The sequence below is a fragment of the Branchiostoma floridae genome, chromosome 12, assembly GCF_000003815.2.
Source record: "Branchiostoma floridae strain S238N-H82 chromosome 12, Bfl_VNyyK, whole genome shotgun sequence".
NCBI classification, from domain to species: domain Eukaryota; kingdom Metazoa; phylum Chordata; class Leptocardii; order Amphioxiformes; family Branchiostomatidae; genus Branchiostoma; species Branchiostoma floridae.
In genome coordinates, this window is record NC_049990.1 from 9,357,771 (window position 1) to 9,382,459 (window position 24,689).

At 40.3% G+C, this 24,689-nt stretch overlaps 4 protein-coding genes across 6 annotated transcripts in view; 2 read left to right on the forward strand and 2 right to left on the reverse strand.

The window, feature by feature from the left end:
- LOC118427274 (beta-arrestin-1-like) overlaps window positions 1–5,321 on the forward strand; it is a 30,385-nt gene extending 25,064 nt beyond the window's left edge. For 2 of the 3 annotated variants that reach the window (XM_035836959.1, XM_035836960.1), the window contains 2 exons: window positions 124–163; window positions 2,425–5,321. In XM_035836959.1, the coding sequence (XP_035692852.1) occupies window positions 124–163; window positions 2,425–2,527 (143 nt within the window). In that variant the 3' untranslated portion in view covers window positions 2,528–5,321. Of the gene's footprint in view, window positions 1–123; window positions 164–1,204; window positions 1,367–2,424 lie in introns of those variants that run through there. The other variant, XM_035836961.1, reaches the window with a different exon arrangement.
- LOC118427275 lies at window positions 3,278–8,024 on the reverse strand. Its single transcript, XM_035836962.1, has 5 exons — window positions 7,907–8,024; window positions 7,183–7,325; window positions 6,757–6,958; window positions 6,267–6,392; window positions 3,278–6,062 (listed from the first exon to the last, which is right to left on the reverse strand). The coding sequence occupies exons 1-5, from the start codon at window positions 8,010–8,012 to the stop codon at window positions 5,779–5,781; spliced, it is 861 nt and encodes a 286-aa protein (XP_035692855.1). The 5' UTR covers window positions 8,013–8,024; the 3' UTR covers window positions 3,278–5,778.
- A 2,122-nt stretch (window positions 8,025–10,146) lies between these two features.
- LOC118427265 lies at window positions 10,147–18,073 on the reverse strand. The gene is made up of 13 exons (XM_035836947.1): window positions 17,308–18,073; window positions 15,875–15,906; window positions 15,524–15,604; window positions 15,024–15,134; window positions 14,585–14,686; window positions 14,151–14,259; window positions 13,741–13,880; window positions 13,124–13,343; window positions 12,490–12,618; window positions 11,933–12,122; window positions 11,511–11,635; window positions 11,139–11,192; window positions 10,147–10,771 (listed from the first exon to the last, which is right to left on the reverse strand). The coding sequence occupies exons 1-13, from the start codon at window positions 17,366–17,368 to the stop codon at window positions 10,560–10,562; spliced, it is 1,566 nt and encodes a 521-aa protein (XP_035692840.1). The 5' UTR covers window positions 17,369–18,073; the 3' UTR covers window positions 10,147–10,559.
- A 772-nt stretch (window positions 18,074–18,845) lies between these two features.
- On the forward strand, window positions 18,846–24,282 carry LOC118427260 (UDP-glucuronosyltransferase 2B33-like). Its single transcript, XM_035836938.1, has 8 exons — window positions 18,846–18,941; window positions 20,878–21,114; window positions 21,552–21,783; window positions 22,170–22,341; window positions 22,599–22,755; window positions 22,940–23,159; window positions 23,367–23,586; window positions 23,777–24,282. The coding sequence occupies exons 2-8, from the start codon at window positions 20,911–20,913 to the stop codon at window positions 24,060–24,062; spliced, it is 1,491 nt and encodes a 496-aa protein (XP_035692831.1). The 5' UTR covers window positions 18,846–18,941; window positions 20,878–20,910; the 3' UTR covers window positions 24,063–24,282.
- The last annotated feature ends 407 nt before the right edge of the window (window positions 24,283–24,689 follow it).

The following is a 24,689-nucleotide window of genomic DNA, read 5'->3' on the forward strand; positions in this document are numbered from 1 at the left end:
AGTTATTCATGGATTTTGATAATATTTGATGTGGGGTTGGGTGTGGTAATTTGCAAATAATTACTAGTCATAAATGATGTATGGAAACAAAATATTTTTTTCATATTTCTTACTTCTACACAGAAGCACCAGTGGACACAAACCTCATTAATCTGGAAACCAGGTAAGAAAATGTCTTATTTTTTCTTTCTTCTCAATTAAGGTTAGTTGTAAAGGTTAGCATCTGGAGGAATTAAGTCCATTTATCATGTACAAAGTTTCAAAATGTTTTCATTCTTAGCTTTATCTGGTTATCAAAGGTGGGTAAAAAAGCCAAATTCCTGTAGGACCATTCTTTACCAAAGGTTAGATAATAGAGATGATAACAAAATGTTTCAAACTGCTTGATAGCTTTTACAGATTAATTGTTTATCTAAAACAAGCATCTATGCCATTTTCAAAGCTGAATTTGAAGAGAAAGGTCTGCAGCATAGCAATTTGCTGTGACATTCATCAATTCAAAAGATCATCCTTACCACAGTTACATACATGTGTTGTACATTGATATGTTAAGTTATTTTTATGATATTGCATGAGTTAACTATTCTTCCAACATTTCTCCATTAGAAACATTACATTTTCTAATTTCATACATGTATGTTCCTTTCTCTCCGTTTCCATGTTTTGTAAACTCCTTTGGTACAAGGTGTTCCTTTTCTGCACTTACACAACTCTTGAATTATACATGTACAGTTTGGTTGACCAAATCATTTTGATCAACAAAAAATTACATCTGTATATCAGAAATTTGACCAAAGAAATTGCTTCTGCTTAGCTGATATTGCATATTTTTAGCCATTTTATGAAATATTAAATTCCGCACTTTTTTATTCAAATTGCTCTGCCTTTTAATTGTTGATAATTTTTGACAATCTAAGGATGTAATGGAACAAAATGATAGATTTAGCTCACGCAACTTTGTTCAAATTTGAAATGTTTTAGACCATTACTTGCAAAACATATTCACCCTTCAAATTACAAGAGAGAGTAATTTTCAGTTGAAGGTTACCAGCAAAAATTGCAGTAAACAATAAATTTCAAGAGCTGTAAATGCAGCTGACTATTTTAATGGAACACTTCATCCAAAAGGGTGTCCTAATGCATGCTTTGTTTTCTATCATGTCTCTCTCTGCCCCCTCCCCCATTATTGTATTGCTGCATGCAGTACTATCAATAGACCTCGGAGGTGGTAAGCCCACTCGAACGGCCTGCACTCAATCCTGAGTACGTTCTCATTGCATGGATCATTCCATCGGTAGAGTAGGGGTGTATGTGTTGTGTAGATCATAAATTTGGTTTACAGAAGGTTGATGAATGGTTAAATGGGTACAAGTAGAACAAGGTCAAGGAGTCTAGAAGTAGCAGCCAAGGCTGAATTGTTTCACAGACTTTACAAACAAGTTAAGATCATAACTTTTGATAAGGTTTATTTAAATGTGATTAGTGAATGCTAGATATTTAGTGTGTTTATTGTTTTTAATGGTTGTCACCCATTTCTTATGTCACTCAAAGTCATCAACATTTCACATCCTTGAACAATCTTTTTGTTCATGTCAGACTAACGTTAGAAATCTTTGCACAGTCATGCCAGGGTCACATTCACTGCCAAATATAGAAGCTTAAAACGCTTGCGTTATACTCACTTTCCAGATAATCTCCAAGTTCAGTAACATTTCTATCAGCCGTCCTTCACATTGGTACTTGCCTTACTAAGGGGCAGATTTCCTGCATGATTGGTCACGTGTGCTGAGTAGATTGGGTGTGCTCGAGGGTAGAAATGCAGTCCATTATAGCCAAGTGTCTCAGCTAAATCAGAGGAATATACCAAATGTCTAGACACAGTGTCTGGAGAGTTCAACAAATGGGTCTATACACATTGATATTGAGCAGGAATAAAGAAACAGAGAAGATGAAAATTACTAACGAACACTGAACGCTATTTCGGTACACAAAGCTCTTACCAAAAGCTTTTGATCAGTCCTCCAATCCTTGTGAAGTTGAAATGACCTGAAGTGTTGGGTTCAAAGGTGACCAGCAGTTATGAAGTCAACATATTCCCTCACAATCATGATTCTGTAGCAATGACCATGGTCTGTTTTTAGGTTATAGTTTGTGCTTGAGCATTCTTGGTGCAAAACAATTTTATACATGCTTAATGAACTTTTGCAGGCAAGGGTATCTAAAGAACTATTCAACTGTGTGGCCCAGCGTTTACCTCTCGTAGTGTGCATGTGCCTTCTTGCCCAAATACAAGTATGGTGAAATACGCTTTTAATTTACAGCACTGCAACTGTGAGGTGGAATTTAAAAGCAATGGCTGTACAAATCAGCAAGAATGCAGCTGAAACTTGTGTGACCAAATCTCTGCCATGCCTTTTCCCCCAGCGAAACCCCGGATAGTTACGGCAAGGACGATGATGACATAATCTTTGAGGACTTCGCTCGCATGCGACTTAAGGACCACGAAGGGGGCGACACCGAAGCATGAGGCGACTCACGAAAGCTCTCTCTCTTTCTCCATCAGTTCCGCAAAGTTGGTGTCACCATTTTCCTTCTAAACAGAACTGCCTTCAGATGGTAGGGAGTTCCCTAGACTGCCTTGTAGAGAACAACCATTGGTATTGCTTGATTGAAGTTTTGAATTTCAATCCAACAGAAGAAAAAATGGATTTTTTGATGGACCATCAGCCTTCTTCAGGTTGACTGACCCACTGCTTTTGTCACATGACCTTAGATGATATTTGACACCTGTAGGGGGTCAGAGACGCCTGGAAGTCTGCACAGGGTTGAAAGTTGAAACTTTGATTATCTTACCGACCAACACAGCTTGATTTTCATGCTGATGACAGTGTTGTTTGTTAGATAGACAATGGAGTTACGCATATACTACCAACCACCTAGCCAATAACCAAGACTCATTATGTGTAATATTGTGACAAATGATTGTGATGATTTTGTAACTGCCATGCCATCGTGTGAATAGTCAGTGATGAGAAAGTACTGTACTTTCGTCTGCAATGTATCATAGAATCTCAGTCGATGGCTACGTACAAGTACTAGTATACTGCACATTTATATCATGTTCAGAATCTATCTAGGATAACTGTCTTGTAGAGTGGATGTTTTGTATGAATTTTCTAGAGTTGGTACAGTCACATAGGTTATAGTCAAGTATTCTTTTCATGAATCCTGATAATCAAAATCACAATGTACAATATTCTTCAGGTATTCTTTTTCCTGTTTGATTCAGGTTATGTTCATCAATTCAACCTGTAATGCATATTGCTTAAATTTAACTTAATCATTTATAAAATTATGTATATCTATTAACATAGTAAATTATATAGTTACCATAAACAAGAACACTGTCAGTACAATTGCTTGGGACCACTCCACTTGATTCAACAATACTAAATGTCTGTTCTAAGACTGATGAAAATGCTATAATATTATCATTATTTCATACCATAAACTAACATTATCAGAATTCATGAAAATGAGTAAACTAACTATTGAATGTCTGTCTGCATATGTTCTATTTCAAGGTTGACACCGAACCTTTGTTGTTAACAAGGAGTTTGTAATGTCTTGTCTGTTCTGCTCTTGTACAGTTGTAGGTTCCAGGCCAAGCTTTGTGAATCCGACCCTTACATTTTGTAAGGTATATAAATATATATGAATGTGTGACACAGCCATCAACCGTATGCTAAAAGTAATACTCCTGTTACTCTCCAGACTTTGTACATGTACGTGAATAATGTGCGTTTTTTGACCGCAGATGGACCTCTCTATTGTTGTTTTTAGAGCACTTTTTTTAAAGGGGAGTGCAAAAGATGTAATGTGGAGGGGTAAGAGTGCTCCCAAGGTGATGAGCAGAAATCTTTTACCTTCTCCCTTTTGGTCCTAAATTTGGAGCAGGGAGAAGGTTTGTCAGTATATGAGCGATCGCAATGACGTCACGGTGACGCAGTGGTAGGCAAAAGGCAGGTGTTTGGCAAAAGATTGATTTACATATTAACCTGTAATTTGATCGGCTAATCTAAATATCAATTTTTAATCCAATCTGCTGACGTCCTGGTAGGCACCAGCCGTCGAATACCCCGGATATAAACAACAACAGTGATCGCTCGTATACTGATGTAGACTTTTGATATGGAGCTTTGACAGTTGGGATTACTTACCTTCATTGCAGGTTTGTGAAAGCAAACAGTGTTCCGTTTTACCCTTGATTACTAGGGATGCCGCCATCTTGGATTGTCAAAGTATAAGTTCAAGAACGCCGTCTTCTTGAATGATTTTAAAATATTGATGAGGGAAATGTTGAGTTACGAATGAAGGGGGGCACTTTCGATAAACGAAAGCAGTTGGACCAAGTGTGATTTTTTTTCAGTGAACCACCCAAAGAAAATCTTTATAGTATTCAAATCTAGTGTTATGCAAGCTAGAATCTTGTTTCTTTGCTGCATTCATTGTGTGAAAATCAAAAATTTATTTCTATAGTAACTGTTAAAAGCAAAAGCCTAGAAAAATATAAATCAGCTAGCAATTTTATTCCTGTAGTAAGTATAAAAATTCTCACTTGTCCAGTAAAAGTATCAGAAATAATGACAGTATAAAGGATATGATCTTAGGTATGTATGATATATTAAGTAAGATATGATAAAAACACTAGTGAACAAATTGCTTGTGCTCATAAACACATTTGGCTGAAAAACTTTACCCTTATTAATCCATAATTATAAGGTAATGCTGAGGTCGTAATATATATTGTGAGCTTGTCCCTACTACTAGTACTAGTTACATGGACATAGCTTTGTGAATTGTTCCTTAATTGCGCCATGTTATGTGAACTTTCCATGCTTGGCTCTCTTGTACACAGAATAAGAAACCCACATCGCTACATAAGATGTAGTTAGCCAAACTCAATAGGTTAACATATGAGAAAACCCCAGTCATCGTACTATGAAATAACAGATTTTGATGTTCGGTTAGTACAATATTGTGTCATCCTCAAACATACTAGGTAGTGTTGAGTGTAAAGTTTTGTTTGTCACCTCATCAGGTTTTGTAAAATAAAGTGCAACCAGTTAAGTATAGTGTCTAGCAACCCAAATACCAGATATTTTATAGTCAGATTATTCTTGTGGTAGAGCATTGATTGTCACAGCATACATTGTACTGTATGAGTCACAATCGGTCTAGGTTCCAAATATTCCATGACAGAATGAACTAAATGTGTTGTCCATAATCTAGCATCATATGAAATTATTGTGTATAAATATTATATATATATGATTATGATTATGATTAAACTGTAACTTGTATGCCAACCAGAGGTGGATTTTGTATCATTACATTTGTGTGTCTGACTCAGTATTTATACCATATTCAAAGGTGGTCACCAATTCTGTTTCTGGGAATCAAATTTCCTTATTTGAACTATCTGTACCTTGCTATTGATGCTACCTAGTTTACATTGTACATATGGAATCAAAATTGTGACCATGTAAGGAAAAGATTATGGCAAAAAGTACACAAGTAGAGATGTCTGTTGCTCAACTGACATCAGCCTCATATGTACAGTTATATGCTCCTTTCAATGTTTTTTTTTATCAGGCTTTCTATTTTGTGCCGTTTTCTTGCTGAGAGACATAAAGAAAACTGTACAAAAGAGAAAACCCGATAAAAACGGCAACAGCCGCTGCCTAACCTCTGCTTGGAGAGTAATTTAATCAGCTATTAGATGCCTTCGTCATCATACAGAGGGTTAATCTCATACTCGAGTTTTGTGTGGCCAGTGACAGGCTCTCTCTTCCGGTAGCAACTCCACCAGGTGACAGCCAAAATTATGATAATGACAACGACAAGACATAACACGACTGGAAGGGCAACTCGTAAAGCTAAGCGTGATGGTGGTGGTGGTGGTATGGTCTTTGCTGTTGCAGTCGTTTTCGATGACGTCAACTGTGTTGTCACCGAAGGCAGTAGTGTTGGCATCTGGTGTGTTGTCAATGGCATTGCTTCTGAAAATGATGACACCCCAAAAGAATTCGTCATATCTAGGGAATATCGTTGGTTGGACTTGGCATATACATAAGCTGCATGCAATTAACCTTCTAAGTTCTAACAACGGTGTAATCCTACAAACAGTACAAATTTGCTTCCAACAGCCACTTTAGCAAAGTGAAGGTTAAATTTAGCCCATATCATAACAAGTAACGACTTACCGTCACAGAACTGTCCCGTCCTCCCATCCGGGCACTTACAGGCGCCGTTTAGGGTGTGGCAGGTCGCGTTGTCAGGGCAACTGCAGTTCTGTTCGCATTGGCCGCCAAATTTTCCTTCTGGGCAACCTAGTTGTTCGCAAGACAAACAGGAAATCAAGGTTATGGGTAGTGCGTTGGCCCATAGGCATTTCTATCGTATTGAGGTAGGTTTCGCAACAGACAACTTGACGATTAATCAAACTTTAGAAATATTCTACTCTTCTTTAGGAAACGTGACCCAAACACTTTGGTCACGTGGCCTTGCCGATACTGCAGTTGATATCTAGATACTAACGGTAGGATCTTTGTAGTCTCTACCAGACTCAATGGTTCGCACGAAAAATAATAGAGGCCAAATACATTTAGATACGTATTTGTTTCAATGTTTTCTATTCACGGAAAGGTTTGGTAGAGACTGGGGTCTCTACTCCGCGTCGGACCAGGTACTCACCGAGATAGTAGATTTTTATGGTGACATCTTCAACACTGAAAACCCCCAGCGTCGCATAGCAGTTCACCGCCACTGTGGGTGTGGCCGAATAAACGTGCTGAAAACGTGCGATCAGGAGGGTACGTCTGTCACTAGGGGAGCCCCAGTCAAACCACTCCGACGGGACGTTTTCGTCAACGGTCAAGTACGCTCTGGAAACGTTCTGGAAGTATTGAGGTGTTATACTAAACGTTAGTCTTAAATTTGTGCTTTCAAGTCAAATGGGATTGTGCGTATTTTATCAGCCTCGCATTTTCACACCTTGGAAAATTGAGAAAGTACGGCAACGTTGTAGTATGACACTGCAATGCAACATGGATATCAAGAATACATGAATGTAATGCAAAAGTCCCAAAACCCAACGTTTGGGAGGAGCAGTAGCATTACCCAGTGTACTTCCAAAGACGGCAGATGGGTGGCGTTGTTCGGTAAAGGGTCGCACCCATACTCTGGCACAAGATTGTGAGGATCAATCCAGACCAGCTGAGATTGAAGTTTCCCTTCCACCATGGCGTAAAATGTCATTCCATCTGCGCAATAACATGTCAGTTTGATGTCAGTGGGGCTACAAGGTCACAATTTACTGGCTGTATCTGTATCTATATAGCCGGTATAACCGCCGGTATAACCGCCCTTCGGCGTAACACATCAGCTTCGCAGGCACGCGGGGCGGCAACAGCTGGTTATATTACACTAAACGACCCGTCACTCGTCGCTCTATTCGTAGATTCGTAAACTCAAGAAAGGAAGACTATGAGACGAAATAGCACCATTCCAAACGATTTAATAGGCATTGCCGAAGTATGGATGTATAAGTGCTGATCGCGACTGTCAATCAATGTGAAAAAATGGTCAATAGAAGGGTGAGATTTGCTAGACGTACTAACGGTGGGTGGGGCTTCAGAACCTGATGATGCCTATTCTCCAAGCAGAGGTTAGGCTGTTTTGGTTTTAATTTTGATCGGGCGTTTTGATCAGGCTTTCTCTATTGTTCTGTTTTCTTTATGTCTAATAGCCTTAGGCAAAATAGAAAACCCGATAAAAACGCATAAAAAACGTAAGAAAACAGCCGGAGCCTAATTTCTGATTGAAGAGTAAATGATGGACCTACATGTGTCATTGACGGTGACGTGGACGTACTTCACCCAATGGTCGTAATCCTCGTCTCTGTTATCGGTCAGGTTTTTGGGGTCATTGTCCCCGAGTTGGTAACCCATGACGAACGGAAACCTCTGGAAGGAAAAAAAAATTGTGATTTATTCTGCAGCATGCGATTCATTAAGGAACTTGATTGATACATTATCCACTCAATCAAAACAAATATAGTTTTGAGCACGAACTTCCGTGCATTAAAATCTTCTTTTTTTTCTGCAAGGGTCTACTTACATCCGATTCGCTAGATGAAGGCGCCACACCTTCTTTTCAAAGCCGAATTGTGACGTCATATAGGAGGTTAGCTGGTCACCAAAAGGAATACTGCCTTTCTTGATGAAGCTATTTAGCATTAATGCTACGTTATCTACTAAAAGTAACTCGTCAGCAAAGTTAGTGTTTGAAACAGCTGCAGCTGGTGCATGAGCATATATTTGACCGTTACGTTCTCTGGAAAATTTCTATTCTATTTCTTTTCTCATTTCCGTTACATTATTTTAGGTACGGGAGTAATTTCAGAAATCAATGGAATTTTTCTGAATGCTTTCTTTCCTTTATTCTTTCTGTTGTCTTTCTTTCTATTTTTCTTTCTTTTTCTTTCTCTTTTTTGTATGTCTTTTTGCCTGTCCAACTTTTCGGCATTTTGCTCAACAAACCAACGCACGTGTCCATCGTTTTCCTCTCTTGCCGGCATGTTACATGTTGGGTCAAAATGGCGAGAATTCTGTGGAAATAAAAGACAGAAGTGTAGCTGTATGAATGAGCGTTGGTCTATACTTATAAGTACATGTGGATGTACATCTATATACATATGTGCTGAGCTAGGGCTCCCTTGGAAATCAGTTACTACGTTAACTGAAGGGACTACCCTAAAGATCAATGAATAAATAAATTACATGGTAATAAAGCGGAAAATAGCATTTTTGCGGAAGTTTTCCCGAAAGAATAACGGAAGGGGAAGTGAAATTTCTTCACAGAAGTCAAATCTGACATCCGCTTTCGGATAAATAATGAACATAAAAGATCGACCCAATGTGGACCAGAATTGAAGAATATACACTAACAAAGTTTTTGGTTGAAAAATATTGAAAGATAAACTCGATAAGGACACAATTAAACGTATTTCAGCTGGAGCGTGGATTGATAAAAAATATATACCGTAATGTCAGTGACAGAGCCTTTTTAGAAATACATGTAAACTCGTTCAAATTATTAGAAATACGGTACTTACCCCGGAATTCTTCAATTCATCAACAGTACCGAGAGCTAAACCTGGATATTTTGGAATACACACAATATACAATCAAATAAGAGGAACGAACTATACTGCAAAAATAGCATACACTATCAATTTCCATTGTCGTTGTTTAAAAAGCTGCGATCATCATTGCAGTACGATTTTCTCCATTCAAACCTTGTAGAACGAAGTACGAGGAAGAACATGGTATTACGTAAAAGGGTACCCTTCAATCTTTGCATCTGTGATCAGAAATTCACTAGCTCACCTGTCCACAGGAGGAACACAAAAAGGATGGCTGAAAACGCTGCCATGTTGCGCAGGACTAGAACTGTTTTGCGGTGCGCCCTTGTGGAAGGTGATACAATAAGGAAGTGGTCATTGTCCCTTGACTTTAGGGAAATGTTAATGATCAAACAGGCGCGACGTTTGTGGAAGCAAGCGTGGGTGTCAAAGCCTCCGTCGCTCAGGAAGTATATCGACGACAAGTCTTTGAGATCTAGATTAAAGACGTTTTCTGTAGTATTAGATATACGGCTTAACTGGTTCAGATACAGAATCAACAGAAACATGCACTGATGAAGCTTTATTAATGAAAAAATTATATCAACTCTGGTACAGATTATCAGATACAGACTTAACAGAAACATGCAATTATGAACAAAAAATTACATCAACTTTTTCACTGTCTTAACTACGAAATAGAAAATGACATAAGTCTCAAAGTTCTACATGTACATGTACGTACCAAGGAGGTTTTAAAAAAAGGATTTTTTAACCTCCTTGTACGTACTAAACACAAGGTCTCCCTATAATCTTATTGCTAAACAGTAAAGGCTAACCTAAGTACATTTGTAGATCAGCAGTACCTTATTACAACCAGGCTATTATCTTTTCTTAAAACTTTTCACCATATTTAAAAAACAAAGACAAATCTTATGTCACACTTGAGTAACTTTTGCAATATTTATGTATCTACCTTAACTTGATACGTACTTTCGGCACACGTGTTACATGCTATCTACCATTTTATAAATTGAATACTGTAACTGCATTAAAGTTCGCGGGGATCTAATTTCCCAGTAACGGGAAAAGGACATTTCGCGGTGGCTTTAAGTTCGCGGTAGCACCATGCACTGTAGTCTCTTACTGCCTCGGAAAAATGTTTACGGTGGTCTTAAATTCGCGGTGAAGCAGCCACCGCGAAAACCGCGAACATTAAACTACCGCGAAAGTTTCTGCATTTACAGTAACTATATAAAGGCACTTGAACTAATATGATAAGGGTTGGATATATAAAGCCCCTCAAATACTATGAAAACTCAAGTTTGTTACGATCCGTATAATGCTGCGCGCACATGAAGTGCCAGCCAAGCTAAACGTATTCATTCTCAACAGCTCCCCTAGCGGTCAGGTGAACGAACTGCACGCTGCGTTTCTTCACATCCGGGACACTCCTGGAACGGCCCGCTGTGGGGACTGCCTTGCCGTCTTTGCGCTTGCGCCGACTAATCTCACACATGGTAGCCATGGCAACGATGAGGCTGAGCGCCAGAGCGCTCATGATGTACAAAGCAATGGTTTCTCCTGCCAAAAAAATAGATACATTGAATTATAGTTTATCTGCCATATTGAATTTTCAGCAACATTTAGACGTTTCATCAATAAAGAGTGAAATAAACCTAATTAGAATATAATTGAATGTTAAATAGCAATGATTCGAATGAAACATTTATCTATTCTAGGCATAAGAGATGCCATGTCATAAAAGAATCGTATTAACCTTAACCAACAAACTGATGATTGGATGCTTTCTCGTTTATTTGACATGCAGCCATAAGAAAACGTTACGATTTCCTACCCCAACATATGTTTTGATTCACAATCCACACTAAGACTCGTGCACATACACAATAGAAAGAAAAAGACACCGATGAGAGATAAACAACCGTACCGCTGTAGGGACGTTCTTGTAAGAAACAGCTGACGCAATCTGGACTGAAGATTCCTGCAAAAAATGGGGATATTGTAAGTCACATTTAAGTTACCTTTCTTAAGTTTGTTTCTACTGACACCACTTGTCGTTTGCGTCCTGTCATATCCCTGTGCATGAAGGTAAAGATTCCGACAAAAAAAATGTAAGTTGGGGATATTGCAAGTCACATTATTTTTAAAGTTACTTTCTTAAGTTTGTTTCTGGCGAAACCACTTGTCTTTTGCTTCCTTTTATATCCTTCTACATGAAAGTAAAGCTTAATTTTCCTATCCTCTACGATGTGTGTTGAAATCAAAGCCTAAAACTTGAAAACCATGACGTTCAACTGACCTTCGAGTGCAACCTGAGCGGACTCACGGTACAACTTCCCACTACTGGTGACGTATGCGCATGCGTACTCTCCGGAATCGTCCAAAGTGGAGATGTTTGCGATGATGGTCGAGTTCACGAAAGTTCTGTGTCAAAATAAATGTGAGATTTTTAAATTGAGACCAAGTTTCTTTTCTTCTTGTAGTACAGTAGAAGCCGCTTAATTGCATGGCTTATTTGCCAGTGAACTTCGTGCAATTATCCGGCTGGTGCAATAATGCGAAGTTATCCAGCTGGACCGCACCGGTTTGGGATTTGGGGATCCCGTGCAGTTAACAGAAGTGTGCGGTAATCCGTCATGCAATTAACTGGCTTGTACTGTATATAATTATCTTCAAGTAAACTAAAAGAAAGGAAAGTATTGCTCATATTTCAAACAGTACCTCTTCATAACGACGTCGAAGCCTCGTGACATCATGATCTTCATCCCGTCGCTAGGCAACAGCTGTTTACCGTTCCGCGCCCACGCGAAGGTGCTGCTGGGATCGATGTTGAGGACGGCACAGCTGATCTGTACCGTCTGACCTGGCATGACGTCATTATTGTCTGCAGAGATGACAATCTTTGGATCCTCTGAAACATAGATATTCATAGAGTGACATTGACATTGACATTGCGAAAATTGTGAAAAGATTCCACGAAACTTTGAAAAAAATACTTTATCGATATCACATGCTTGTTCCGTCTCATCTCCAAGCAGAGGTTTGGTTCCGGTTGTTTTTGACGTTTTTTAGTCTTTATTTGTCGGCCTTTCAATTTTGTATTGTATCTTGTATTGTCAAAACACACGGAAGATACAATATAAAATAGAAAGCTCGATAAAAACGGCTAAAAAAACACATAAAAAGCAGCCGAAGCCTAACCTCTGCTTGGAGAGTACGTTCCGTCACAAATATATGAATGATTCAGCAAAACACGTTCTGATGAATAAAAGACTTACTGATGTCGCATGCTCGCCCCTTCCATCCATCCGGGCACTTGCAGGCCCCGTTGAAAGGATGACAACTGCCGCCATTTTGACACACGCAGACGTTTCTACATGACCCTCCGTAGTAACCATCCGGACAACCTAAGAGATATATGTGCGCCAGTACGACATCGAAATGTTAAATACAAAAAGCGTGTATTTCATAAACGCGTTTACAGGGAAAGGAAATTTCACATAATTAAGAAAATAGCCTTTTCCATCACACTAGTACTGTAATATCTAGGTAGCTTTGCGATAAACGTTTACGATACATTTGCTCATCCATGGACAGTTCATGATAAATCTATATAAATCAATTTTGTCTTTGACTTTCTGCAAGTGAGTCAAAATCAATGCGCGTGAAAATGTTTATCCGCTAAGTTCGTTTCTTTTGTATGATACGTATACAGTAGAAACCGTTTAATTGCACATCCCATTTGCCATTGTATTTTGTGCTATAGCTATTATCTGGGCGGTGCAATAATGCGAAGTTATCCAGCTGGACTGCACCGGTTTGGGATTTTGGTATTCCGTGCAATTGACAGAAGTGTGCGGTAATCCGTTGTGTAATTAACTGGTTTCTACTGTACAAATTTGCGCTTCTCACCGATGGGATCGAAGGCGAGCTTCCCTTGAAATTTGACCGAGAATCCCGTAGCCGTTTCAAACTCCAGTGTACAGTCCAACACTGGAGGGTCCTCCGTCATGAGGTCCGTCATGTCCACTTCAAAAAGGACGTGCCTTCGGTCGCTGTAGTTTGACTTTGGGGGATAGGCAAACCACTGCGGGTCAATGGCGCCATCTTGCGGGCGGTCGTACGATGCATTCTGTTAGCGAAGAAAATGACTGTTATTTGTATCATGTACAATCGTTGAGCAATAAAGTTCATTCATACATTAAGGGGCATTTCTCATAAGTTTGGTGGGGCGGGGTAAAGATCACTATATGTCTAGAGGTGTATTCGTGAAAAAGAAGAGGAAGGGCTTACACGAGTAAGGGAGAAGAAAAAGAGGATATTTTCGTCTTGCCTCCGGTCCCAAAAAGAAGCAAGGTGAAACAATAAAGAGAGGTAGTCATCTGTGTTGCTTTTCTATGATCTCCAAAAAGAAAGAATTCGAATCATAACATTTTTTAGTTCCCCTGTCCACCCATAGTTGATCTTACATCCCAACATCTGCTTGGAAGTTGCAATTCTATATCATATGGCGAAATTGAAATCATTACCCAGTAGGGGGTCGCGGTCAGGGCGCCTCTTGCTGGGTTTTTGACATTCGTGCACGAAAAGTGGAAAACTGGCGTCGTGCCCGGAGGTATCTGCGTGGTCAGGAACTTATCCCTCATGACGGAAAAAACTTTCGCCTGACCTAAAACAGAGGGAGAAACAACTGTCGTCATTTACGGGTATGCAAAACAAACAAACAAACAAAAAATTGTCCGGTGTGTTTAATATGCCATAAGGCGGTTTACCGGGTATGCAAAACAAACAAACAAACTGTGGCAGACGCGTTTGTCCAAAGAAACGGTTATATAATTATGTACGGCAAATCATCGGTAATTCTAGATCTGTTTGTCTTGTTTGGTTGGTTGGTTGGTTTGTCGGAAAACAGATACTTGTAGTTGAATGTGGAACTTACACTGGTCGTTATTGAGGGACGCAGATGACCGCTTGCCTTGTGCGTGGCCGTCGCTGTACAGAAGTCTGTAACCAAATATGGAGCTAACTCGCACCATAAATGGCCACAACTGCAACGAAATAGAGGAAGACAGATATTTGAAAAATGTTGGTAAACAGATGCGGATGCTTACATCATTTTAATGTACGCATATTATCACAATTTTATTTCCTCCTTTCGTACATACCAACGCACGATTCAGCGCATCAGCGAAAAAACAACTAGTTGATCGCGTGCAAGTACCTCAATGGCTGACCCCCAGAGGTGTCGCCAAAACTAAAGTACAGCGCTCTCCTAAAACACCATTTACAGCTTTTCAGCCATCTCTATCATAAGAAAGGCACAGTTAAAATCAAGATACGACAAAATCTGACAGTACATAGATATTAACTTACACTTGAGTCGTTCCTTGCCCGCGGTGGCATGTAACAGGCTGGGTTGAAGGTGGGAGGGTATGACGGGTCATCTATCACGGATATTTGCATTCGAAGTTCGACCTATATATAAAAGAAGATAACCAAATCCTTCTTCAGCCATATGTATCCTCCCTTACGTTTTCAGGATGAGCATAATCCTCTAAGAGGTTTGACGGAGTACGTAGCCTCAAATATGGTGTATGATTCCAGCTTTACTTGAGTATATACCCTCAATAAGTTGTGATTGTTTGAAAGTTAATTGAAATGCAAATAAGTCAGGAAGGATGCATTTTCATGAAAAGGGATTCTTGATTTTTTTTTTTTTTTTTGAAGTCGAAAAAAGGAATAAAATGGATTCTCCCTTTAGTTAGTATATTGGAATCTGTTTCTGTTTAATTATTCGTTTTTTTTTACTCACCCCGGTGTGATCGTTGGTCACTATGACACCATAGTGCGAGTCAATGTCAAAGTTGAGGTACCTCTTCACGTACAGATTTCCGCTGTCATGGTCAATGGCGAACCGGTCGTCCTGGGGGATGGGGGCAAAGAGGTATCCATTTAGTGACATTTACTCGGGTCATAAGCAAAAACCTTATCTGGGCAATCGCTTAGTATTGCATTGGTTGCGATATAGATGGGGAAAATGATAATTGAAGTCACACTTTTTGAATAATGAGATATTCTTGAGATTGATTTGTGTAAAGATCACTGGAATAACTTATTGATTTCTGAATTTCTGTTATTCATTGTTGATTCATTGTTGTATTGTTGAATGGTGCATGAGTGAGTGAGTGAGTGAGTGAGTCAGTGAGTGAGTCAGTGAGTGAGTCAGTCAGTCAGTCAGTCAGTCAGTCAGTCAGTCAGTCAGTCAGTAACCACCATAGGTATTTTCTATCCACATTCCCAGCAAAAAAATACCTTGTTTCCGCTCGATATGCGATATGGTTGTTTGTCAGTCCCTCCTCTCAGACATACGATCACGTGACCTGGTTCAGCGCTCTGGATGAAAGAAACAATAACGTGTTAACTTAACGTAAAATGTGGTCTTCCAATTCATATTATGTCGAACAAGATATATCACAACAGCCATAACTTCAAATACATCTACCATACGGAAAGATTTATTAAATTATCTGAAAGAAAGTAAAGAACTACAGAAAATTGACGAACCGTGGGGCTTAAAATCATGGTGCCCTTATATTACAGTCTAGTGTAGTCGGTTTCGTGTCTTGATAGATAATTATCTAAATCAAGAAGGTTTAAACTTACCTCTAAAACAGCTATGTTGTAGGCTTTCCGTCCTGAAACATTTAATTGTAGAATACTCATTTTTGCTAATTTTAACGTTTCAATGTAACGTAGATCATATGAACACTAATGATGGTCATCAACCTGTAGTCGTTTGACATTGACTGTATATATATTCAACCAATAGTTGAGCATGGTTTCGCCCCAAAGGCGTCGCCAAAACAAAAGATCGACAGCCGAGAGTTTGTTGCACTTGCTGCGCAGTGAACCGTATTAAACTTCCTGTTTACGCAGTAGCTCTATTGTCGTAAATAGGGAAGAGTTGACACTATCAAATAAAAGGGGGTTACCCTGATAGTTTTCAACTTAGGACGAGAAGAAGACAAATCTTATTTGACTTGGGAAAACTGAAGTTACACATCAAGGAAGTATTTCTTAAAGCCAATAAAGGGGCATTCCAAGAATTGAAGGATGGCGGTAACGTCTAAACAGAAACATGGCACAGGTGAATGAATATGAACAGATATAGAATAATTACCATGGACTTGAGCGGAAAGAATAAGTAATGACAGCACAAGAGAATTAATATATAAACAGGAAATGAACAGAGTTTTCAAGAAGTCTAGATCTTTTCCTTTTACGCTTACTTGATTCGTCCCAAATGCAACGTCTATAGCGGAAGTAGGCATTACAAAAGATACACGAGACATTGGGAAGTTTCTCGATGCCGGCTTGTTTATGGCGACGTGTTAGTGACTTTTTTTTTAATTTTGCAGAAACGTCATTGTCAACAATTGTGACACTGTGTGTGTTCGTTATCGGTATGACTGTTCTTTTTATGGTTGTGACATTTTAATCGTTGTATATGCCCAGGAAGTCTATAGGACTATCTAATATCTACGTTCACTACTCTATAGACATCGCACTTTCACACAAATATGCTATACATGATCATTATGTTGATCGTTATGGCACGATCTCACAATGTACTATATAATACATTGAACCATTTAATGGCGAAGTTTCTCTCCTCACACTATCTAAACTCTGATCTCTCGGTAGTAAGTCCATTCCTACTAAGTTAGTGTCACTAGTGTACATTCTAACACCTAGTTAAGTTTCGGTGATCACATCGGCTTCAGGGACACTTTCTCTATATGCAACTCCTACTAGCACACGTCGTACGATCGTAAACTTTGGACATTCTTGGAAAAGTCGTGCTGCTCATTCACTGAGAAGATTGCCCTAGGTACTCTTCAAGCAGAGATTAAGCTCCGGTTGTTTTTGACGTTTTTTTAAGCGTTTTTTTTTTCTTTATCGGGCTGTCTAGGTCACGAGAAATCAAGAAAACAGTACAAAATGGAAAGCCCGATAAAACGCCTAAAAAAATAATTAAAAAACAGTCGGAGCCTAACCTCTGCTTGGAGAGTATGTCAATGCACGTATATTCTCACCTGCATAGCAACTGGCAAACAACAGTGTCACGCCTGCAAATATCTTCAGAAGGTGGTGCATTGTTGAGTGAGTGGGCGTGCTGAGAGAGTGGAGTGAGTTTGCACCTAACGTTGTCTACTATAGGTTATAAATCCCACACGGAAACCACTAGCAGACTTCAAGGAAATTTCTGTGTCTTTTGACGACTAAATACGTCTGTTGACGTGCCACAAACAGCGTTTGCTTGTCAACACAACTTCCTCATAGGTGTAAAGGGAGGCGTTAGGGTAACCCCCTTTGATATTCGATATCATCTTCTCCCAAATTTGGGTCGCTGCTGACATATCTTTTCATCAAGTTTGTTTTTCACACGCATACCACAAAATGATATTCACAGTCAATTAATCGTTATATCTATTTTTCGATTTTCTAAAAACTGTAGTGTGAATGCAGTTCTAATCCAAACATTCTACTAGTAGCGTATTTGCTTGTCTTTCTGTAAAGGCGACATTGGATACAAGCGTAGACAGTACATTTCCCTCAACTGTTATTTATGACGTATTGTGATAATCTCACGGTTTGGTTTAACACTGGTTCCGTTTGTTTCTTTAAACTCTAAGACACAATTGACTGGGAACTAGACAATGTCAGATGCAGAAGTTCCTTTTCATTAGAATCATCCATTATTGCAAAAATTGGACAGCATGACTAAACTTTAGCCCAGGAAATAACCTGGTGATTTTATAACAAACAGCACGTAAGAATACATTCCTCCTTAGTTTCCTCATACATGAACTTTCCAAACTTTTGCTATACATATATATATAGTCACACAAAATATGAAATACCCCTTGCTATATATCGTATGCCAGGGTGTTTTCACAAGAATACAAGTAAGGACGAAGGGTGGCGTTGTGTCTATTGTATTATTTGTGTATTTGTATCATTTGGCAATCTTCTTCAAGCAGATGTTGGGTTATCGGAATGACTCGCATCAAATGTGGGTCGAGAATCACGACAGAATTGCAATACCACGGAATCAAGAGAACCAAGAGTTCGGAGACCTCATACCTCTTCGAATATTTTGATCATGCAAATGACTTCCACATTTACATGATCTATGCATCATGGAGTACACCTTTCACCGACCTTCACAGGTCACAAGTATGAGGTTCCATGTCATTTATCACTTGATTGAGTATGCCATTTCCACATTATTTTGCACAAATTAGGCCCTTATTTGCATACTTGATACCGGTACATTATCTTGCATTGAGAATGTATATATTACACTATTTGTTACAATACATGTAACACGTTACATTTGGTCAGCACTATGTAAAAGGAGAACGTACACCAGAAAAGCGGGAAGCAGATTACGGTTGAATCTATGTCTTATAGACACATTAATCTTCTTTCTCTACTTCTCCGGATCCCTTCAAAGATAAGCTGCAATTTGTTCAAGGCCAACTTTCACCGAGCGGCGAAAGAAAGGTGTGTATACCACGCCCCTCAACCGTACATTACCCAAAATAGAACGATTACGTGCTGTCGGACATTGACCTCTGACCTGCGTTGTCGCATATGCCATGACCCAGTAGTGTTTGAGTCAAGCCGCCAGGATCCGGCGTCTGTTGCTGGTCAGTGGACGACGGTGAGTTTTCCAGAGATTGTGCACGTAATCAGTAGGTAAAGGGACGTATATTGTCATATTTGGTCCCTAGCAAAGTATAAAGCAATGCATGCATGTGTTTACTAGTCGAGGAGGAGGGGGTTGGGGGTGAATGGGGGGGGGGGGGGGCACTCTTGATTTCTCGTCGATACTATAGCTAGTACTTCATTCTAAACGCCCCTTGCGCTAGCTGGTAACATTATCCGTGTACGTAATCGATATTTGTGATTTCCAGAGAAACCCCTCCCCATAAGTTGTATAACCTTCCTTTATTTTTGAGTCAGCAATCGACAACAAAAACACAGCACCAGCGCTTTGTTCTCCCCTGTGCCGTCCTTCGGTCCGTTTTTCTGTGGAGACCAGGTGAGCTCATAAAATGTAGCTTGGAGTCCGGTCTTCTTAGCTTTCTGCGCTTTCTGTGTTCGTTGCTACCCCGCCAATGCTTAGGCTGTGTACCCTCCTCCGAACTGACGGGTCAATACTTTCGCTTGTAAACCAGCGAAAGTATAATTTGAGCCAGCGGTTACTACGGAGGCGGGTAAGGCTAGCTTATGCTTCGATTCGGACACAGTTGTGCCATAATTCGTCACGGGTGTTCCCCACGGGTAGGTATAGGTAATGGCGTCTACTTGTCGCCAGGTCCCGGGTTAATTTTAACTCCGGGCCTGGTCGGTCCCACGTTTAGCCCGCCAAAGGGTGTTCCACAGGGGGCATCTAGGAGTTACCCCGAGAGAGAGAAAAACAGCTCGTGGACTACCCTGCAGGGCCTTTTTTTTCCAATTTTGACCGAAGCATAACCAGTTGGAGACGGACTTGTAAATCTAACAAGGGTGTGCCCCAGGCTACACATAATGTGTACATGTCTGTTTGATCGATTGCCTTCTCCCTATAACCTCTTTGCTTTGTTTTGTCACGGTGACTTATCAACAAAGACCTCGGGGCTAAGAGGTCGGGGCTAGCATGTCCTCCTTTGGATGCATTGTGTATAAATACGACAGTTTGCTTGCTGTTACGTACTGTTTTCCGAAGACTATATTTTATTCTGGTGGCACCTGTTTCCCGACAACTTCGAGCTCCTTCAGGAATTAAATTTAGTACGTAATAGAATATCAAGACGCTTGCGGCAATAGTGCCTGTTTTGGTACATGGTCGTAGGTTGATGTGTTACGCTGAAGGGTGGTTATCATAGTGGCGATGTAAATACAAATACGACGAGCCCCACTGTTGACTTCTGGGGTTGGCCTTCGCCAACCACAAACATTTAAAGACCCCAAACTATCAAAATAAAGCATTTATATGCCAGATAAGAGTTTGCAATATGACATGTCGGCAGAATCGACGAGGGATCCCTGTCGACAGAGACTCCTACCGATCAGGACAGGAATGTGCATATCATATGTTAGATTGGACTCACATTTCTAGATCCTGAGTTTCAAGGGTATTCATTGATCGCAGATTGCACTAACGGAATGCAATCGGGATCTCTAGACTCTACCGAAAGAATCTTTTATTCTACTAGATTGAACTCTCTACCCTGAGAGACATATAGTTTCAAACGCAAAGTGCTCAGATGTATGTTTTTTACGAACAAAAGGCTAATCGGCTTTGGCACGATGGCATAGCAACGTGGTTCTATCTTAGTAGTAGAATGCAAATAGTTTCAGGCAAATCATTCAGAAAGTATAACTGTACATACATACGACAATGTATCTTTATAATTCTTGTCATTTCTTGTTAACATTTGCCAAGATAACGGTTTTGTCCCTAACTGCTGATATATATACCGTTGAATGTACTTTTACTTATATTTTCAGATTTAGAAAACTCTACTATTATTAGTATTTACTGCTGCTGCTGCTGCTGAACAATGTTGACTGGTTTGCACCTATCCCTGGCGGTTGCCGCCATCTTGTCTCAGCAAGTCCAAGCTGCCGACATCCTCGTCGCAACAATGACCTACACCAGCGCCTGGATGGACGTGGCGAAGATTGCCGAAGTCTTGGCCTCCCGAGGCCACATCGTCACCGTGCTGGCCCATGCTAGTCAGAAGAGCGACCTGATGCGGAAATTGCCGACCTTGCGGTACGAAACATTCGGAGATCCCGAAAAGCCACCGTCGGTGAAGGAATTCTCAACAACTATACCTCAAAAGATGGTAGGTTTTTAGCTAAGAGATTTAAAACATTATAAAAGACACAAGGAAGGTGAATTTTGTCCCATTTGCCCACTACCCCTCTGGCATTTTTAAGGCCACAGAGGCAGTGTCTGGGACACGGTATTAGAAGCCCGTTAGCCTAATCCTCTTCTTTCACCACTTTTCATTCCCAAACCGTCAGGTCAGTCAGGTACCCATTTGGTTTCGTCCTGGAGTGGCACCTTTTCCAATAACAAAGCGTTTAGGAATCGCTAAGCACTGGGGTACGGGATTTCGTGCAGAATGACTTTTACCAACAAAGAGGAAGTTATGAAGTAACGTAAATCAGACTATACTATTGTCTACTCTTGGAGCAAAATTCTGGGCGTCATTCCTCAGAGCTTCCGGCTAATAATGTCATGAAATTTTCTTACCTCTTTGTAATATGCCCGTTACAGGCATTTTCTTCACCTGGTGTCCTAGCCCAGATCGCCCTGGGCAGTACTTTGGCGTCTGCTATGCTGGACTTTAGTAACGAGATGCTGAGTGACAAGCAACTACTGACAAAATTGAAGAACAGCCACTATGACGTTGTCCTGACGTATCCTATGACCTCATGTGGGCCCCTGGTGGCGCAGTACTTGGACCTGCCTCTAGTCTGCACAATGAGGTCTTTGCCTTCGGGACAAGGTGTGTTCATATCAGTGAACAGTACATGTACAGTACAGGCCAACCTGTATGAACATTATATGTTGTATTTCAGTCACTGGTCGTTGCCACATAGTCAACTACCTTTTTCTCTTTGCGTTTACAACCTTCTAGTTGTTGCCATCCCAGCAACCTCTTTCATCTATTCCCCAAAAGACAGGTCCTGGCGTCTTAAGTCAGCGATCCTTGACAATCAGCTAGACTTGGTGTTCTTTGACCTGATCTCGGAAGGACTTTATTATTTGTTGCCTTGCCTTTTCATCTTAGACAAGACGTCTTTTGTGGATTATCTTTCTTAGTATTACTATCAAGTTACATGTAAAACGTCTGATATTCATATTTGCATGACTTTTAATCCTATGTTTCAGACGTCCGAGCCACTGGTGTCCCCTATCCTCTTGCGTACGTGCCAACAGTGGGGTCGGGGTTGTCAGATCGGATGACATTCTTACAGAGAGTGAAGAACGTGCTGGTTTACTTCGCATTTTCTACTGCTGGGCAGCTTGTCTTCGATAAGGGATATGACGATCTCGCAAAAAGGTTTGTGAATTTGTTGTAATAACATGGCAAATTCAAAGGACTGTTACTTGTTTTCGGTTGGAGGTATATTAAGTTGTTAGCAAGTGTAAATGTTCGAAGGAGTGAAAACATCCGACAACAACTGGATCGGACGCTGGCTATATTGCTTTTGACTCAATGTTCCTTTTTAATAGAACTGTTTAACTATGTCTCTGGTGTGAGGTAGCTGAAAGGAGTGTCTCCTCTTTAAACTGAAAAATCATTTATGCCACCAACAGAACGATTGGGGACAACTTCACCATGTCTGCTGCCCTGGCAAGAACCGACGTGTGGCTCTACCAATCAGATGTCATGTTCGACTTCCCTAAACCCATGATGCCAAATATGGTCAGCATAGCAGGTCACGTGGCTGATGACGTCAAGCCCCTCAGTGAGGTCAGTTTGTGGAAAAAGAGTAAATTTGCATAGAAATGCGTATCCACAAAAATTCACTACTCACTCATGATTACATGGTCTTTCACAGAACCTTCACAGCCTTCTTTGATATGGTCGTAAAGGTGCAACTTAAACGTGGATAGCTCAGACTTGTCTTATCTGCTTAACTGGTATACTTTTATAGGAGCTGGAGAAGTTTGTGCAGAGTTCTGGAGATGACGGTGTTGTGCTTGTAACGTTCGGCTCCATGGTAGCGGCTATGCCCGCAGAGAAAGCCGACATGCTGGCCGCTGCTTTTGCCCGTCTGCCACAGAAGGTTGTGTGGCGCTACGCTGGGACGCCACCTCCAAGTCTGGGGTCCAACACCAAGACCATGGAGTGGGTGCCTCAAAACGACTTGCTAGGTACTAGTAATGTGGAACTATTGCAATTTGTCTAAATCTAGGCAAACAACAAATGTGTCTTTTAGTTAGTCTTTCCTGTGTTTTATAGTTTTGTGATGATTGGTCATAGTTTCATTTAGCATATCATGTCTTCCAGCTGTACACGCAGTAAAATAACAGTATTTTGTCATATTTTATATAAGTTGAGTCCATATTTCATACCTACAGCTCATCCCAAGACAAGGGCGTTTGTATCACATTGTGGCTACAACGGAGTAGCAGAGGCCATGTACCACGGGGTGCCTCTTGTCGGCATGCCTCTCGTGACTGATGCCCATGACAACATTGCCCGGATGGTGGCCCGTGGGATGGCGGTGTCATTGGACATCCACAAGGTGACGTCAGAGGAGGTGGCCCAGGCCATCATATCTGTTATTTCGGATCCTAGGTAAGTGTGAAATGGAGTAACTGTCAGAAATACCTCACCAAATTCCTGTCTTTTTCTGTCTTTCATCTATGGGTGAAAGATCATTATTCTGAAGCAAATTTTTGATTACCAACTGTTGGTGCATGTACGCATGTGGGTATATTGTGGGTATGTAACATAATGGACTCAATTTTTCTTTACCTTTTTTCAGCTATAAGAAGAAGGCCAATTGGATCTCCACGCATCTTCGTGACCAACCACAGTCGCCCATGGAGCGGGCAGTATGGTGGATAGAACACGTCATCAAACATGGCGGCCTCCCCCATCTCAGGTCGAGGGCACCCGAACTCCCCTTCTACCAGTACTACCTGTTAGACGTCATTGCCCTGATTGTTGCAGTTATATCTGCTGTATTGTTGTCTTCTTGGAAGTGCTGTTCGTTCGCATTTGGCATGTGCAAAAGGAGTATGACTAGCACCAAGCTAAAAAGTAATTGACTGTCATCAAAAGCATATTTGTATGAACGATGAATACAGAGACATCCCGTAAATGAATATGTGGTGTTAAATACTGTGTGAAATAGAATTGTTTATGTTGTCAAGCTGTGAATGTTATCTTTGATCGGTGTACGTTTTCGGCAAAAGATTGCCTTTATTATGAAATCCAAGTAGTCAGGGAGGTTGAACAAATATCCAAACACACAGTCTGGTATGCAGAACAAATAATACAAATAAATACTTCATTTTTGTTCTTTCATATCTTCTTCTTTGACCTTGTAATTGACGTCTTTACATTAGTATATATTATGTTTCCGATATTTATTTCTAAATCTACAGGATATATTTGCTCATTTTGCAGCTGCTTTGTACAATTAACAGCAAAATTATTTTTCCTATGAAACAGATGAAAATGAATTGATGCGAGCGCGGATGTCAACCATATATCATCAAAGCAACATGGTCTAATCAGTCTTAAGAACTAGAAACTCTATGTACAGTACAACTTTCACTCTCTTATAGAGAGCTGCAATTTTGTATAACGTCAATTTTGATCGAACTCATTTTTGTCACTCATTCATACATTACCCAACATAGAGCGAGTGTGTCAAACTCAAAGTCAAAGTA